Source organism: Pelmatolapia mariae, linkage group LG5 (assembly GCF_036321145.2).
Source record: "Pelmatolapia mariae isolate MD_Pm_ZW linkage group LG5, Pm_UMD_F_2, whole genome shotgun sequence".
Classification (NCBI taxonomy): Eukaryota; Metazoa; Chordata; class Actinopteri; order Cichliformes; family Cichlidae; genus Pelmatolapia; species Pelmatolapia mariae.
This window is the reverse complement of record NC_086231.1, coordinates 13,397,680-13,412,095: the sequence shown is the minus strand read 5'-3', so window position 1 is coordinate 13,412,095 and position 14,416 is coordinate 13,397,680. Positions and strand designations below refer to the sequence as shown.

Here is a 14,416-nt window from a genome sequence, read left to right as displayed (position 1 = left end):
GCACTGCAGCATCATATTGTCCTAAGTGTGTGTTTGTGTGGGTGGCTTTTTGAACAGGGAGGAAAAGGTTCATCTAGTTTGTGTAACACTTTTGCGTTAATGTAAACTGGGTGGACTGGGGCTGGGTGTGACAGCCGGTTTAAAATAAATCAGGGCTCAACCACCTGCCAGTGTGGTGCTGAGTCCCAGCCAGAGAGCTTCTCATTGTACCTGAACTGCTGTGGAAAGTCTAGAAAGATGCCATCGGAGACCAAACAGTCAAGTAAGTACATTAACTTTTAGACATATATTAACTGAAGTTTATCATCATATCTTTAAGGGCTTAATGTATTCTAATTTAAATTAAATTGTTTAATTTAAATAATAACAGTTAAATAGTCTTGTCAAAAGCAGGATTGCATTTGACAAGAGTTTTAGAAAAGTTTGCACCTATTTCAAAGTTTTTATAGAGTTAAAATAAAATCGTGTTATACACTTAGCTTGGATGACCTCACTTCTCCCAGTTTCTAGAAATCTTACTTGCAGGTGCTGGCAAATAGAAATGAATGCCTTACAACAACAGTCTTCAGAAAGTACATGCCAGAGAATGTTGTGTGAAAAGCTCACATTGTCACATTAAACAGAATTTTTGCAGTTTGTTCTCTTTAAATACATGACAACATGTCTGTGGTCATCATGTGTCAACCTGGAAATTCAAATATATGTTTTGCAAGTTGAAGTTAATCCAAAGTTTCACATTCAGGCCAGTTTGGCAGAAAATTTAGTTCAGGAAATCTGGAACACCTTCTAAATTTGATCGATGCCCCCATAATCAGTTTGAGTTTCGTACTCAAGAGCCCATTACATCAGCGTAAGAGCAGTTAATTTTGAATCATATATTAGATTGTTGTGGTTATGTTTGTTTTTTTATTCAGAAGGCATCAATAATCATAAATATCAAAATATTAGTGCGCGTGATGTTTTGCCTCCCATCCAGGACCACCTCCAATATGTGACACCCTCCATCAGATTGTTTTAGAACTATAGAAACATCTTCACAAACCTAAAAAAGTTTAGTTGCCATATTTTCCGGCACTCGAGTGACATTATCTGCACAAACTGGTGCAAATAAAATATACAGTATATAAATACAGTGACATGCTTCAGGATTAATAGATTTAAAAAGATCGATATTGAAGACAGGCTAGTTTCAAAAGATAAACACATCGTCTTTGTGGGCTTCAATTGAGCAGTGCAGACAGATGTAAGGCAACTGAGATTCTATTACAGAAGGAACAAAGTAACATTTAGCAGCTCTGGAAACTGTTTGAATTAAAGATCTAAAATTTTAAAGATATCAATGAGACTGTGTTAGAAATATAAATATGAAATTATGCAAACTTGTAGGCACTGCAAAAAAAAATGTATGTGAAAATATTTAGAAAGCGCTCACAGACTGACTTTAATGTCACAGATAGCCAAAACTTTGTATAGATATTAAGGAGAGGTCCCTTAAATGCATTCCCTCTCTTAGGTGTTTCAGTGTGTATTTCAGGCCAACCTACATGTATGTTTAGTAAAAAAAAATGTGTATAAATTTCTCTACCCAAGGGGAGAACTCTACATGCTGTAGATTTATAAGTTTAATAAATCTAAAGAAAGTTTTTAGTTTTGGGTTTTTTTTCTTACTGTACACCCTTGTTAAAAATGGAAAATGTGAGTAATAGTGACAAAATGTAGACAGTTAACTACAATATGAAAGCAGGTGTGTGCATTTTTCCCTCCCTCACACACACCCAAACCAAACTCACCCACCAATCACCATGAAATCTAAAAAACTCCATCTCTCCTAACAAAAAGTTATAAATTCACTTTTCATGTCAAACACACTAAGAACCTGTTAAAGCTTGTTTCCTAACATTAAAATTAAAAGTTTGACTGTGAAAAGTACTTCTCATATCAATATAGAAAAAGACAAAGTGTTAACATAGTCTCTCCAAACCTCACTATTTTATGCTTAAGTGCTTCTATGAATTGTGGCCCAGTTTTCCATGTTACTTGTCAGTGCAGTGCTTTTATATGGATTAACCTGTTCTCCTGAACATACCTATAGGCCTTAAATGTGAGGTTTGTGTTTTGTTTTGTTTTTTGTTACCATGCTGTTGAGGATTGGTCGAGACACACGAGCATTGTGTTCATCACTGATTCTGCCCTGTTGAGGCATGTCCAATCCATGCATATTTTTCCTGACATGTAACTTCAACTTTGTGACATTTGGATGACTCTCATGACGGTGTTTAAATAGTTTTATCTCCACCATGCCCTGCCCTGGGTTCCTGTCACCAAATTGCTAGATAGAATTGAGACTTTTGTCAAGCTGAGGCAGTTTTTTGAGGTGAATCGAGGTCACTAAAATCTTCATCTATTTTAGCACGGAGAAGGTATCGGTGTAGCAAGCTTAGAGCTTATCTTTTGCATCCTTCAGTTGCAAATCTTTCCAAGAAAACCAAGTTAAAATGTATCAGGAGACTACTGATTTGGGTCTTTTTCTTTTATTTTTTGTTTGTTTGTTTTTTAAAGTGTCATGCCATTAAAAAATAAGCTTAATAAAATAAAGACTTCACTTTGTGACCTGACTTTCAGATATTTTCGTTCACAGTTAATATTTCTATATTTTATTTTACGTTTCTTGCAGTTTTTAAAGGAGTGAATCTCAACTGTGAGACAAACAACACAGAACATCGCACCAAAAAAATCTCAAAGGATCAGCTGATTGTGAGGCGAGGCCAGCGGTTCACCGTGAAAGTTGAACTGACACAGCCGTTCAACCCCAATCTTTACCCGCTCACCATTACAGCAGTAACAGGTTGGTCCACCATTAAATAATGCATTTATTTTTTTGTAAAAAATGCAAACATATTGTATGTAAACCCTCCCAAGTTAAATCCTTATAATAAAAAAAATGTCCAAAGTGTACAGAAGATGCTGTTTGATGGGCACTGAACAAACATTTACTGACCCAAAGCTGTTGACTAGGGCTGTCACCGTTAATCACCATTAATTAACGGCAAAACCACGTTAACGCGGCATATCTCCGTTAACGGGTTAACGCGGATCACCCTTTGTGTGGGGCTGGACTACGTCAACGCCTTAGTGCGGGTAGCTCGATTAACGTATTAGTGCAGTGTTGGCGAGTAGCGGAATACATGTACAACCGTTGCGTATTTAAAATACAAAATATGAGTAACTGTATTCTGTTACAGTTACCGTTTAAAAAGGTGGTGTTCAGAATACAGTTACTCTGTTGAAATAAATGGATTACACGGCGGTATTTTCCTGTTTCATATGTTAGGCTATGCCCTCTCTATCCTTGGTGTCCTTGGTCCACGCCAGTGGAAACCCAAACAAAACACGCATTAAAAGGCTCTAATGTCTGTGTCTCAATCTCAATGATGTGACAAAATATTTTTTTTAATTATTGTTCAAAAAATTATTTAATATGAAGGCAATAGGCACAGTGTTATAGGCATAGCCCTAAAGAATGTAGCCTCATGGGCAGTGTTGGCCAGTTGTAAGTAAGCTATTAAGACTCGACTGTACACTGTGTTCGTGTTTTCCTCCGAAACAATAAGTTCCGTTGGAGCAGCCTTTCAACGCCTCTCTCTGTCTCTCGCTAGCAAAGTTAACCCAGACAACAAAGTAAAGCTAGTTTTTGGCTACGAGCCCGACACGGAGCTCGACGTATTAGCCAGAGGACCTGTTTTACATACGCGTGGAATAGTTTTCTATACAAGATCGCTGCAAAATGTGCAGCCTTACCTAATGTCCACCCTACTGTTACTCATTTTATATTAAGATTTAAAAATCTAGTCGGTATTGGTATGGCGAGAAACCTTCAGTAATAGTAATACATCACACAGCAGTAGTACATTCATGTAGTTGTAAAAAGTATGATAATATATTAAGTAATCCAAAGTATTCAGAATACGTTACTCTCATTGAGTAACGTAACGGAATACGTTACAAAATACATTTTGGGGCATGTAATCTGTAATCTGTAGTGGAATACATTTTAAAAGTAACTTTCCCAACACTGGCAGCCCCACACAAAGCGTGATCCACATTAACCCGTTAACGGAGATATGCTGTGTTAACGTGGATTTGGCGTTAACATCATTTTAACGCGATTAACGCTGACAGCCCTAGTTGGGACTCAAAGCAGAAACCTCCAAGCCCATTGAAGGCACCCTTTTTGAGCTTTGGAAAGGTTTGGATCCAGGAGAAAGTCAGTCTGAACAATTGATAACTGCAAACTGTGCATGTTTGGTTTATATAATTTGAATTGATATTTTTTAAATTTAAATATTTAGTTTGCAGTTGTGACACTTTATAGTAAATAAAAGAGATGTTTGAATATTGATTTCCATGTATCAACAGGAGTTTGTTCATGTTTGCTTACTTTTGTTTTCTCTGTTTTTTTGTTGCTGTTATTTTTATCATTGATATTAACATTTTTGAAAAATCTGTATGGATACATGTGAAGAACTTTGTGAAAATCAACGGCTACATGTGGTTAAGTGTAGTTTAAAAAGAGGACCCAAACACAGGAACCAGAATCAGGTATTCCCAATAAAAAGAAGGTTTTACTAATGAGCTGATGGAATAATAATTTTAAAAAAAATAGGGCAATCAGGAGAAATAATATCAGGTGAAACCAATGAGGGTGGGGCAAAAATTGAAAGGGTGAGGAAAAAGCCAGACATGACACATAAGGGAAAGGCTCTTTTTATAAATAAACTAAGCTTTACTTAAAGGCGTTTTGCCAGTCAGCACAGTTGGATATGACCACTGTTTATCTTTTAAACTATCTTTCAGCCTTCTGTTGCAATCAAATTCAAAGTGAGCATTGGGTACTGTGAAAAAGTCTTGAGCCACTCCTGGGAAATACAGCAATGAAATGAAAATTTTTACTATTCTAAGGAGTTTGAAAATCAGTATTGATCAGTATGGCCATCTCTGTTCCTCGATGCAGCCTGAACTCTATTAGGCAAGCCTTCTTGTAGTTTTAAGTAGCTTTCAATGATTGTGTTTTGAACATTGGCTGTCATTTATTCTATTCTCCATCAAAATGGGAAAGACAGTCTATTAATTTTATTCTATTATGTGTTTTTCTATGAAGATATGCTTTTTCTGCATTGGCAGTGTGTTTGGGAACATTTTCATGCAGTAAAATTTAGTCATTTGCCCCGTGTTGACTACTGGAAATGATGAAGGTGTAACTCACACTGGTTCATGATGTCTGTCTTTCATGTACACTCTGTAGTTAAAATTAATGGCTTGTTGGTATTGTATTGTCACATCTATGATCTCTGTGAATCCTCTCTACAGGAGAAAATCCATCTGAGGACCTGGGAACAAAGTCATGCTTTGGTATGCCAGACAGAATCCAGCGTTCGCCATCAGCAAAGGCAGTGTGGAAAGTGGAGCTAGAGAAGGGGTCCAACCCACCAACAGGTTCCTTGAATTTGACCATTACCCCCCCAGCTGACACTCCAATCGGAAAGTACAACTTAACCGCCAGACATAGGGATGAGGAAACGTTGTTGGCAGAACTGGTAGTGCTCTTCAATCCTTGGTGTTCTGGTAAGTTATCTTTCTATCTGCCCACCTGTTTTCCAGGCTCTCCAGCACTGTTCATCTGTTGCTGTTGTTTTCCTTAAAACCACTATTATCCATCCATTAATCCGTCTGTCTCATGTGGTTATCCCTATTCCCGCCTCTGTAGATGATTCAGTGTTTATGCGGGATGAGACAGAGAGACAGGAGTTTGTGATGAATGAACGTGGTATAATCTACAAAGGAAGTGGGAACTACATCACATCTATTAACTGGGACTTTGGGCAGGTACAAACACACACACAAACTGTGTAGGCTTAGTGGATTTGTGATTCTAGGTTTGATAAATCGACACCGAAAAGTACCACATTAATCATGTTTTTACCAATCAGTCTTTTATTCTAAGAGTTCTATTGTTCAGTATGGTAGAGGCGCAAATAAGATGGTCACCATTGTTAATGGCTTGTAGGTGTAACTCCTTAATCAGAGAGACATATATTTATATGGTGTGAGACTACTGTAGATCATTTTTAACATGCTATTATGAAGTATAGAGTAGTGACATTTTTAGATATTAGCTACTTCAAGTTAATATTTTACTTTAGAATTAATTAGTTAATGCAAATGTTTCGATTATTTTTGACTCTGCCATTAAGTACGAATTACCTACAGCACTGTAGTTTAAGATAAGCTGCTCTCTTCCTGTCTAGTTTGAAGAGGACATGGTGAAGATTTGTCTTAAGATGTTGGATGTCAACCCCAAACACCTGGCAAATGCAGCTAATGATGTTTCTGCTCGCTGTAACCCCATCTATGTCAGTCGTGTGGTCAGCGCCATGGTAGGATATTTATGTATATACATGTGTTTTGGACAGATGTACTGTATTTGCACTGCAAGTTTCACCAAGAAGGTAATTTAAAGCATTTTACATAACGTTTAAAAGGCATCATCAACAAAATAAAGCATTAATTATAAAGCATTGCTATAAAGCATTAATTAACAAAACCTTTTGTTAGTTAATGCTTTATAGTAATTTTGAGGGGAGCCAAAGCTCACTCACTCACTCACCTTTGTTTTCCTGTTTTGCTCCAGATCAACAGTAATGATGACTGTGGTGTCCTGGAGGGACGGTGGTCAGATCCATTCTGGGGTGGAACTATACCCTCTCACTGGTCTGGCAGCTATCCCATCCTCAAGCGTTGGTATAACATCGGCTGCAACCCAGTCAAATATGGACAGTGCTGGGTTTTTGCAGGAGTGATGTGTTCAGGTACTGACTAACTCTGCAAGTCCTCACTTACATACAGTATCTATTTATCTGGGTAATATGAATACATACCTAAATATCTGTTATATATACAGTATGTGTTTAGGCAAGTGAAATGAGAAATAAGAATTAAGCTGCCTTATATGGCAGGTGCTTTAGTTTACATACATTATCAACTTTGCTGGGTATACCTGATGTTTATTCATCCAAATATTTAATCAGCCAATCACAAGGCAACAACTCAAAAACTTAATGACCTATAGACATGGTGAAGGTGCTCTGCGATAGACTGGCAACCTTCACAGGGTGTACCCTGCCTCTCACTCTATGGCAGGTGGGGTAGGCTCCAGCCCCCCTGTGACCCTGAATCAGATAAGCAAAGGAGAAAGGATGGCTGGATGGACATGGTAAGGAAGACCTGCTAAAGTTCAAACTGCATCAGAATTGGGGAGAAAGGTTATATCACCTGGATGACTGAGAACCTTCACATTTAAGTGACTTTAAATGTCACGTGGTTGATCCTACCAGTCGGCTGGTCTGAGTTTTTCAAAAACTGCTGATCTACTGGAATTTTTTCACACACAAACATTTCTAAGGTTTAAAGTCCTTAAAAGAGAAACTCAATAAGCAGCAGTTCTCTGGGTGAAAATGCCTTGTTGATGATAGCGGTCAGAGGATAATGGCTTCAAGCTAATAACAGGGAAAAAATAACTCAAATAACCACTCACCACAACAAAACTATGCAGAGACCTAAAACCTAGAAACTATAAGTATAACATAAGCAGAAAACCATAAAGAGAACCAGACTCATGAGCAACAATAAATCAAAGAATATTAATTAAACCTGAAACACATGCGACATGACATCTATCCTCTTTTGTATCAGCGGTTCTGGCTGGTGCTTGTGGAGCAATGGTGTCTGGGATATTTTCTTTGCAGACTTTGTCCAATTTACCAACTGAGCATCATTTAAATGCCACAGCCTACCTGAGGGTTGTCACTGACCATGTCCCTTGCTATATGACCACAGTGGATTAGAACAGTTCTGAATTTCTGAGGAATGTCTCTGTCATTTTGTTGAATATATGCATGAAGAATAAAGGTAATTGTGGAGGCAAAGGGGTCCTAGCAAGGTATATGTACCAAAGTCTCAAGTTTGTTTACAATTGCCGATTTTCTAGATTTTCTAGTGCTAATATAGGATTACACTAAAAGTCTGGTAAGCCATAGCTTTACTAGTTTACTGATTTGTCTTTGCCTTACTTATAACTTTCCATCACTAGGCCAGTGCAACAACATTTAACAATATGATGCTAAACTAATGTACAATTTGACAAATATCACATTTTTAAAAAATCTGTTTTTTTAATGTCTGTATTTCCAGTAATGCGTCTGCTGGGCATCCCATGCCGTGTGGTCACTAACTACCAGTCAGCTCACGACAGCAACAAGAATCTCACCATTGATGTGTACCACGCTGACTATGGAATGAGAGAGAAAGAGACCAAGGACAGTGTCTGGTAAAATGACACAAGCTCATATGGCTTATTTTGAGAAAGCAAACAGAGAGAGGTACAGATCAGAACTTAATTCTGGGGTAAAGAGTTGAACAGTTCCTTTGTACACACACACACACACACACACACACAGAGGGAGAGAGAGAGTTTCACTGAGCATTGTACAGTCTTAGTTTTTCGCACTATTTACAACAAACCTGAAATCTTCTTGGTCTCTTCCAAGAGTTCCAAAGTAAAGCGAAATATAACAAAATAAAAACCAAAAAGTTTTTTACATTTCCTATAATTTATCCAATTATTTTTCAGTGATTTTGGAAAAACAAACACCAGAAACGCTATAGAGCTACAGGTTTTGCTGTTTTTTTCTGTTTTATTAGTACTCAACCACCATCTTGTTCTTGATATGTCAGACTGCATAAAAGAGGACAAATGAAATTGTGTCCAAAAGTCTTAAAGGTTTTTAATCTTCACTGTGGTTTTACAAAGTATGTCTTGTATGCTTTGGGAGTGGTGACTTTGTCTGAAAGCTTTTAATCTGTCAATAGAAAGAATGTTCTTAGTGTGATTTATGGTTTCTCAAGCTTAGGGTAGGGTTGGGTGTTTACCTTACAATATAAAGTTCCTTGATTCAACTGTTGTTGTGATTTGGTGCTATATAAATAAAATTCAATTGAATTGAAGTGAATCACCCAGCCTTCTTTGCCATGTTCTCGAGTTTTAAAAGCCACTGTTGTGTTCCCACTGACTCCAACATCAGAATGTTGTGTCATGTATATGTTTCAGGAACTATCATGTCTGGTTAGAGTGCTGGATGAGGCGAACTGACCTGGCAAAAGATGGTAAATATGATGGCTGGCAAGTTGTGGATCCAACGCCACAGGAGAAGAGCGATGGTACGAACTCTTGTCTCCTCAGATTTTCTTCCTTTGTCTAATGACTTTTCTTTTCCTACTTTAACTATTCATTTTTTGCCAGTAAATATAACAACAATTTTTAGGTATTTTTTTGAATGTGATATTCGATTGTGTGATTTCTTTTCATCTAGTGCTGTTAGTGATGGCAGCTCCATGGTTAGAAAGTTCCATATATAGTGCCATGAAGTTAGAATAAAAACTACTCTGTATTAGTAAAGCATGTCTCTTTATTTAATGTTCATCCGATAGCTTTTCTTGCTTGTCCTTTTGCAGGTGTATACTGCTGCGGTCCAGCCCCAGTCAAAGCCATCCTGAATGGAGAAACCGATCTCAAATATGATGTCCCATTTGTCTATGCTGAGGTCAATGCTGACTGCATTGACTGGCTGGTTAGTGAACAGAGCTGTACTATATAAATCCACAAATAACATAGTTAGTAGGACCAAAAGAGGAGCAGTCTTTAGTATAATAGCAATATTTTTTATTTCAAGTTTTTTCTATCGTGTTTCTTTCTTTGTGTCCTGGCAGTGTAAAGTTGATGGCACAATGGTGAACATTTTCTCTGACACCAAGAGAGTCGGACAGAACATCTCCACCAAGGCTGTTGGCTCCAACACAAGGCTGGACATCACAGACAGCTACAAGTACAAGGAAGGTGGGTTCACCTGACAGACACATGTTTCTTGAAGACTTAAATGGAGAATTTTGTTCTTTACCATCCTGATATTATGAAAGTAGATCTCACAAGGGACGTGACACTGGACAATCATATGGTAATGATTTGTCAGTCAGAAGTTACCACTGTTATACCACCCCTATTTATAAAATGAGCATTTTGACGTGTCGCATAAATCCTGAAATGAGCATGTGAGACCAAAATGTTAATTAAGGTCATAGATCAACAGAGTGGTAGTGTAATCTTCACAGACTCTCAGGTTTAAAAAAAAATTGTCCTTTATTTATCCAGGTAAAAAATCTCATTGAGATTAAAAATCTAATTTCCAAGAGAGACCTGGCATCATGGCAACAAAAATTAAAATTCATGAACAGAACAGGATGTTGCATTCGCCTTTTTATATACAGTCCATGGTGCTAAGTTAGGCTGTCTTTGGTTCTTTGAATGACAGATAGTATTTGGTTAAAAAAAATACTATATAAACCTTGTTTTAACGGTTCACTAGCGATTTGCAAAGAGATTACAAATAAAAATTGGTTTGGTGACTGTTTTCTCTGTTTTCTGATACTAATAAGAAGGTTAAATGAAACCTTTTGGTCAAGACACAGTAGAAATTCTTTAACAAAATTAATTTTCACTCTCACTCTAAAACTTTCCACTCTTACAGGGTCTAATGAGGAGAGAACTGTATTTAGATATGCCCTCACCAGAGATTACTCCAGAGATGAAGAGGAAAAGAACAATAGAGGGACAAATAATCCAATCCAGAATGGAGGGACAACAAATGGAACTGGGAATGGAGGGAGGGGAGGGAACAACACAGAGACTACAAATAATACAAATGACAGCATCCTTCCACTTCCACAAATATCCATGCGATTTGAAGAGGTACATCTCAGTTCCTTATATATCTTTTTATTTTTAGAGCTATTCAAGTAGATCTTAATTATATTTTAGTATTTACCTTTATCTTTGTTGTGTGAATTTTCTGTCTACTTTTTACGAATGTAGCAGTGACCTTTTTTCCACTTTTAACATTTTTTCTATTAACAAAAAAAAAAGAACTCCCAGAAATACACAGGAACAGGGTCAGTTTCAAATATCTGAGTTTCTCCTCACTGTGCCGCCTGCGTAATTCCCAACAGTACTTTTTGGTTATGCCAAATCCGATAACCTTAAATAATGCCACACAACTTATTTAGACTTTAGTTTAAAAAAATAAAAATAAAAGCCATTACCTGTTTTTCCTAAAGGTTTTCTTGTGCTTTTTTAAAAGAAAGCTGTTGCTTTAAGTAAATGTCAAGCAGCCATTTGGAATAAGGTACCGCCCCTCCCTGAGCCTGGTTCTGCTGGAGGTTTCTTCCTGTTAAAAGGGAGTTTTTTTCGTTCCCACTGTTACCAAAGTTCTTGCTCATAGGGGGTCATATGATTGTTGGGATTTTCTCTGTATGTATTATTGTCAGGTGTACTTTACAATATAAGGCGCCTTGAGGCAACTGTTGTTGTGATTTGGCGCTATATAAATAAAATTGAATTGAACTGAATTTGTGGTGCTGCAGGTATCCAAGCCAGTGGATGGTCAGGACGTGATTCTGAAGCTGGTGCTGAACAGTGAGAGCAACACTGCCAGGCCTGTGTCTATCAATATCAGCGTCCAGGCCATGAGATACAATGGCTCACCGGTTGAAAACATCCAGACTGAGACGAAGGAAGAGACACTGCTGCCTGGGAAAGGTGAGTAAATTGCTGAGGAGTTTCTCACAAGTGTTTTTTGGGGGGGGTTTCTGGGGGAGGGGGGAATATTCTTAGAATAGAAATACCTCAAAGGCAGATTGAGAGAAGCTTTGCCACATGAAAAGCTATCCAGGTCACATGAGAGACTGCAACAACTATAATTGTCTCTCACTCCCTCTGTCTGCTCCAGATCTGTCCATCCCTATCTTGGTCCCCTTCTTGGTGTACCACAAACACATGGTAGGCTCTGACAGTATGAAGATTTCAGCTGTAGTCACAGATAAGCTGGAGCCAAGAAACGTATACCTAGCAGTGAATGATGTCATTCTGTTGAATCCTCCTATGTCCATCACAGTGAGTAAAAAACTACCATCTCTGTGTCTCCTTAATCATTATGTTGCTTTGTTCGAAGTAACTGTCACATTAGCTGACTGCTGTTGATTGTTGATAAAATAATATATTATACTTAAATAGGATAATTATATTCCTATAAATACTCTTATAATATAATTATACTTAATTATGTTATATACCTTTAAAATAAATATAGTATATAATTTCTAAAAAAAATAAAATAAAACTAAAGTCTGCAACTATGCCAGCAGCTACTTCAGGCTGTTCTTGGCCATAGGAGGACTTTGAGCAAATAATGCTACAACTGACATGTTTCTTTTTGTTTTTTTGTTGTTGTTATTGTTCACAAGCGTGTTAGATGCATAAAAGCTTGCTAAACTAGCACAAAACAAATAAATAAAATAACTAGCTATAAGTTGGTATAGGTCAAACTGAGCCTGACTGCTAGATGAGGAGTCAGTTCCTATTTATACAGTTCATCTTCAGCAGCTTTGGTGTCTATACCAAATTTTGTGTTTGTCCATTAGGGATTGAAATGTGACTCCTGTATCTGTAATTTGATATGATGTGGGCTATCAGGTTTATTTTTCATGCATTGCTAATGGTAAAAAAAAAGAGGCTGGATAAACTGAAGGTATAATTTTAGTTTATATTTTCAAGCAGGTTGGAAGCAAAACTGGACATGCAAAGATGTTTTACTGACTAATAAGTAAACAGTGAGATTTTTGTTTTTCAGGTTAATGGTCCAGTGAGACTGAACCAAAGGACAGTTGCTGAAGTAGTTTTCATGAACCCGATCAACAAGATGCTGACGGACTGCACTCTGACTATGTCTGGAAGTGGTCTAGTGGATGGGGAGGATAAATGCATGTATGTATGAAAGATCTGCTACCTTAATTATTTATTTTGAGCCAAGAGGGAAAGGCAGTAAAAATACTGACTGTGTGAGTGAATGGGTCAATGCTCTGTCATTAAGACAGAGAATCTAGAATTTCATTTTTATTCGTTCTCCTGCAGCCTCTGGAAGTTTTTAAGGGTCTGAGAGTAACCTGAAGATTAAATATATAAACAGAAATCAAATTTGAATTCACAAGTACAAATGGGTTGCTTGTCTCTCTAATTTTGATAAAAAACCTGCTCTTTAGCAGTTTAGGTCTGCAGCATAAGTTACATAACTATAAACAACAGTTAGAAGCAAACCACCTTTGTAACACTGAAAAACAAGTGTTAGCTCTGACGTTACCTGAATAAGCCCAAATCCTGCTTCATAGTACAGGCCTCGGGACTTCCTAAAGAACGTAACCCCAGCAAAATCCCTTGAAGGAATAATGATAAGAGGGTCATCTCTTTGTAAAAGTCTTTTCCACAGTCTGAAGTTTTCAGATTTTACCATATCTCAACATTGTTTGGATGTCTGGCAAAGTTGTCTTTTCAACAGGCTTCTAGCAAGTTGTTACTGTGTATAAAATGTTATGTCAAATCCACAAACTAAACATTGACCTTAACAGTTCTGTATTACTCTTATGTTTCCCACAGACTTCCAAATCTGAGGCCAAGCAGCAGGATACGTATCCAGTTGCCCTTTTTTCCCAAGAAGACCGGAAAGAAGACTCTCATGGCTGACTTTGACTGCTCCTCCTTCAGAGACCTCAAGTGCACCTGCACTTTCGATGTTCTACCATAAAACCTACCAGTTTAATTCAGGCTTTTCATTCATTCATTCATTTTTACACAACTCTGTATATATATATATATATATATATATATATATATATATATATATATATATATATATATATATATATATATATATATATATATATATATATATATAACTTTTGAGGTTGCTTTAAAAAGCAACCTTTGTGGGATAAGAGATAATAGTTTTCTTTGTATTTTTCCTTTCTTTCATTCGCTGATTTTCAGAAGAAAAAACAAGTTTGTGCTTCTGGACAGAAAGTGCTGCACTGATGTTTCATATAAATGCCGCATTCACTGTCACCATGTATTCTGACACAAAAGCTGACACTACTACATATTTTAAGCTGTTACGGCCACTTTAGGTACAAACTCTCAGCTAATGCTCATGTGAAAATGAATGTTTACATATTATTAAGAATGTAGCTAAACCTGTTGTACAAACAGCAAACTGAAAAACAGACACCTGTATTCTCACTGTGTGTTTTATCAGACTCTGAGCTTTATTAACTACTCTTAAAATATGTATTGGTTAGTGTTCCTGCAAGCTTATTCCTGCTCCTGAAGGAAGCTAGAAGCAAGCACACGGCAATCACAGCAGAACAGTAATATTTTCAAACGCTTGCCTGTCAGATTTGCATCTGCTAAAGAATGGTACGA

General features: G+C 37.2%; 1 protein-coding gene across 1 annotated transcript; it reads left to right on the top strand.

Moving 5' to 3' along the window:
- The first annotated feature begins 237 nt into the window (after nt 1-237).
- On the top strand, nt 238-13,742 carry LOC134627786 (protein-glutamine gamma-glutamyltransferase E-like). The gene is made up of 15 exons (XM_063474173.1): nt 238-262; nt 2,675-2,845; nt 5,368-5,622; nt 5,765-5,883; nt 6,306-6,434; nt 6,689-6,866; nt 8,248-8,383; nt 9,164-9,273; nt 9,568-9,683; nt 9,823-9,949; nt 10,638-10,858; nt 11,530-11,704; nt 11,895-12,058; nt 12,795-12,928; nt 13,595-13,742. The coding sequence occupies exons 1-15, from the start codon at nt 238-240 to the stop codon at nt 13,740-13,742; spliced, it is 2,208 nt and encodes a 735-aa protein (XP_063330243.1).
- Nucleotides 13,743-14,416: the final 674 nt, after the last annotated feature.

Bases quoted from the DNA above. Each gene is read 5' to 3' on its own strand.
- LOC134627786 (XM_063474173.1), top strand. From the start codon at position 238: ATGCCATCGGAGACCAAACAGTCAA. The intron at 9,274-9,567 runs GTACGAACTCTT...GTCCTTTTGCAG, and splicing joins GCCACAGGAGAAGAGCGATG to GTGTATACTGCTGCGGTCCA. The intron at 11,705-11,894 runs GTGAGTAAATTG...TGTCTGCTCCAG, and splicing joins GACACTGCTGCCTGGGAAAG to ATCTGTCCATCCCTATCTTG.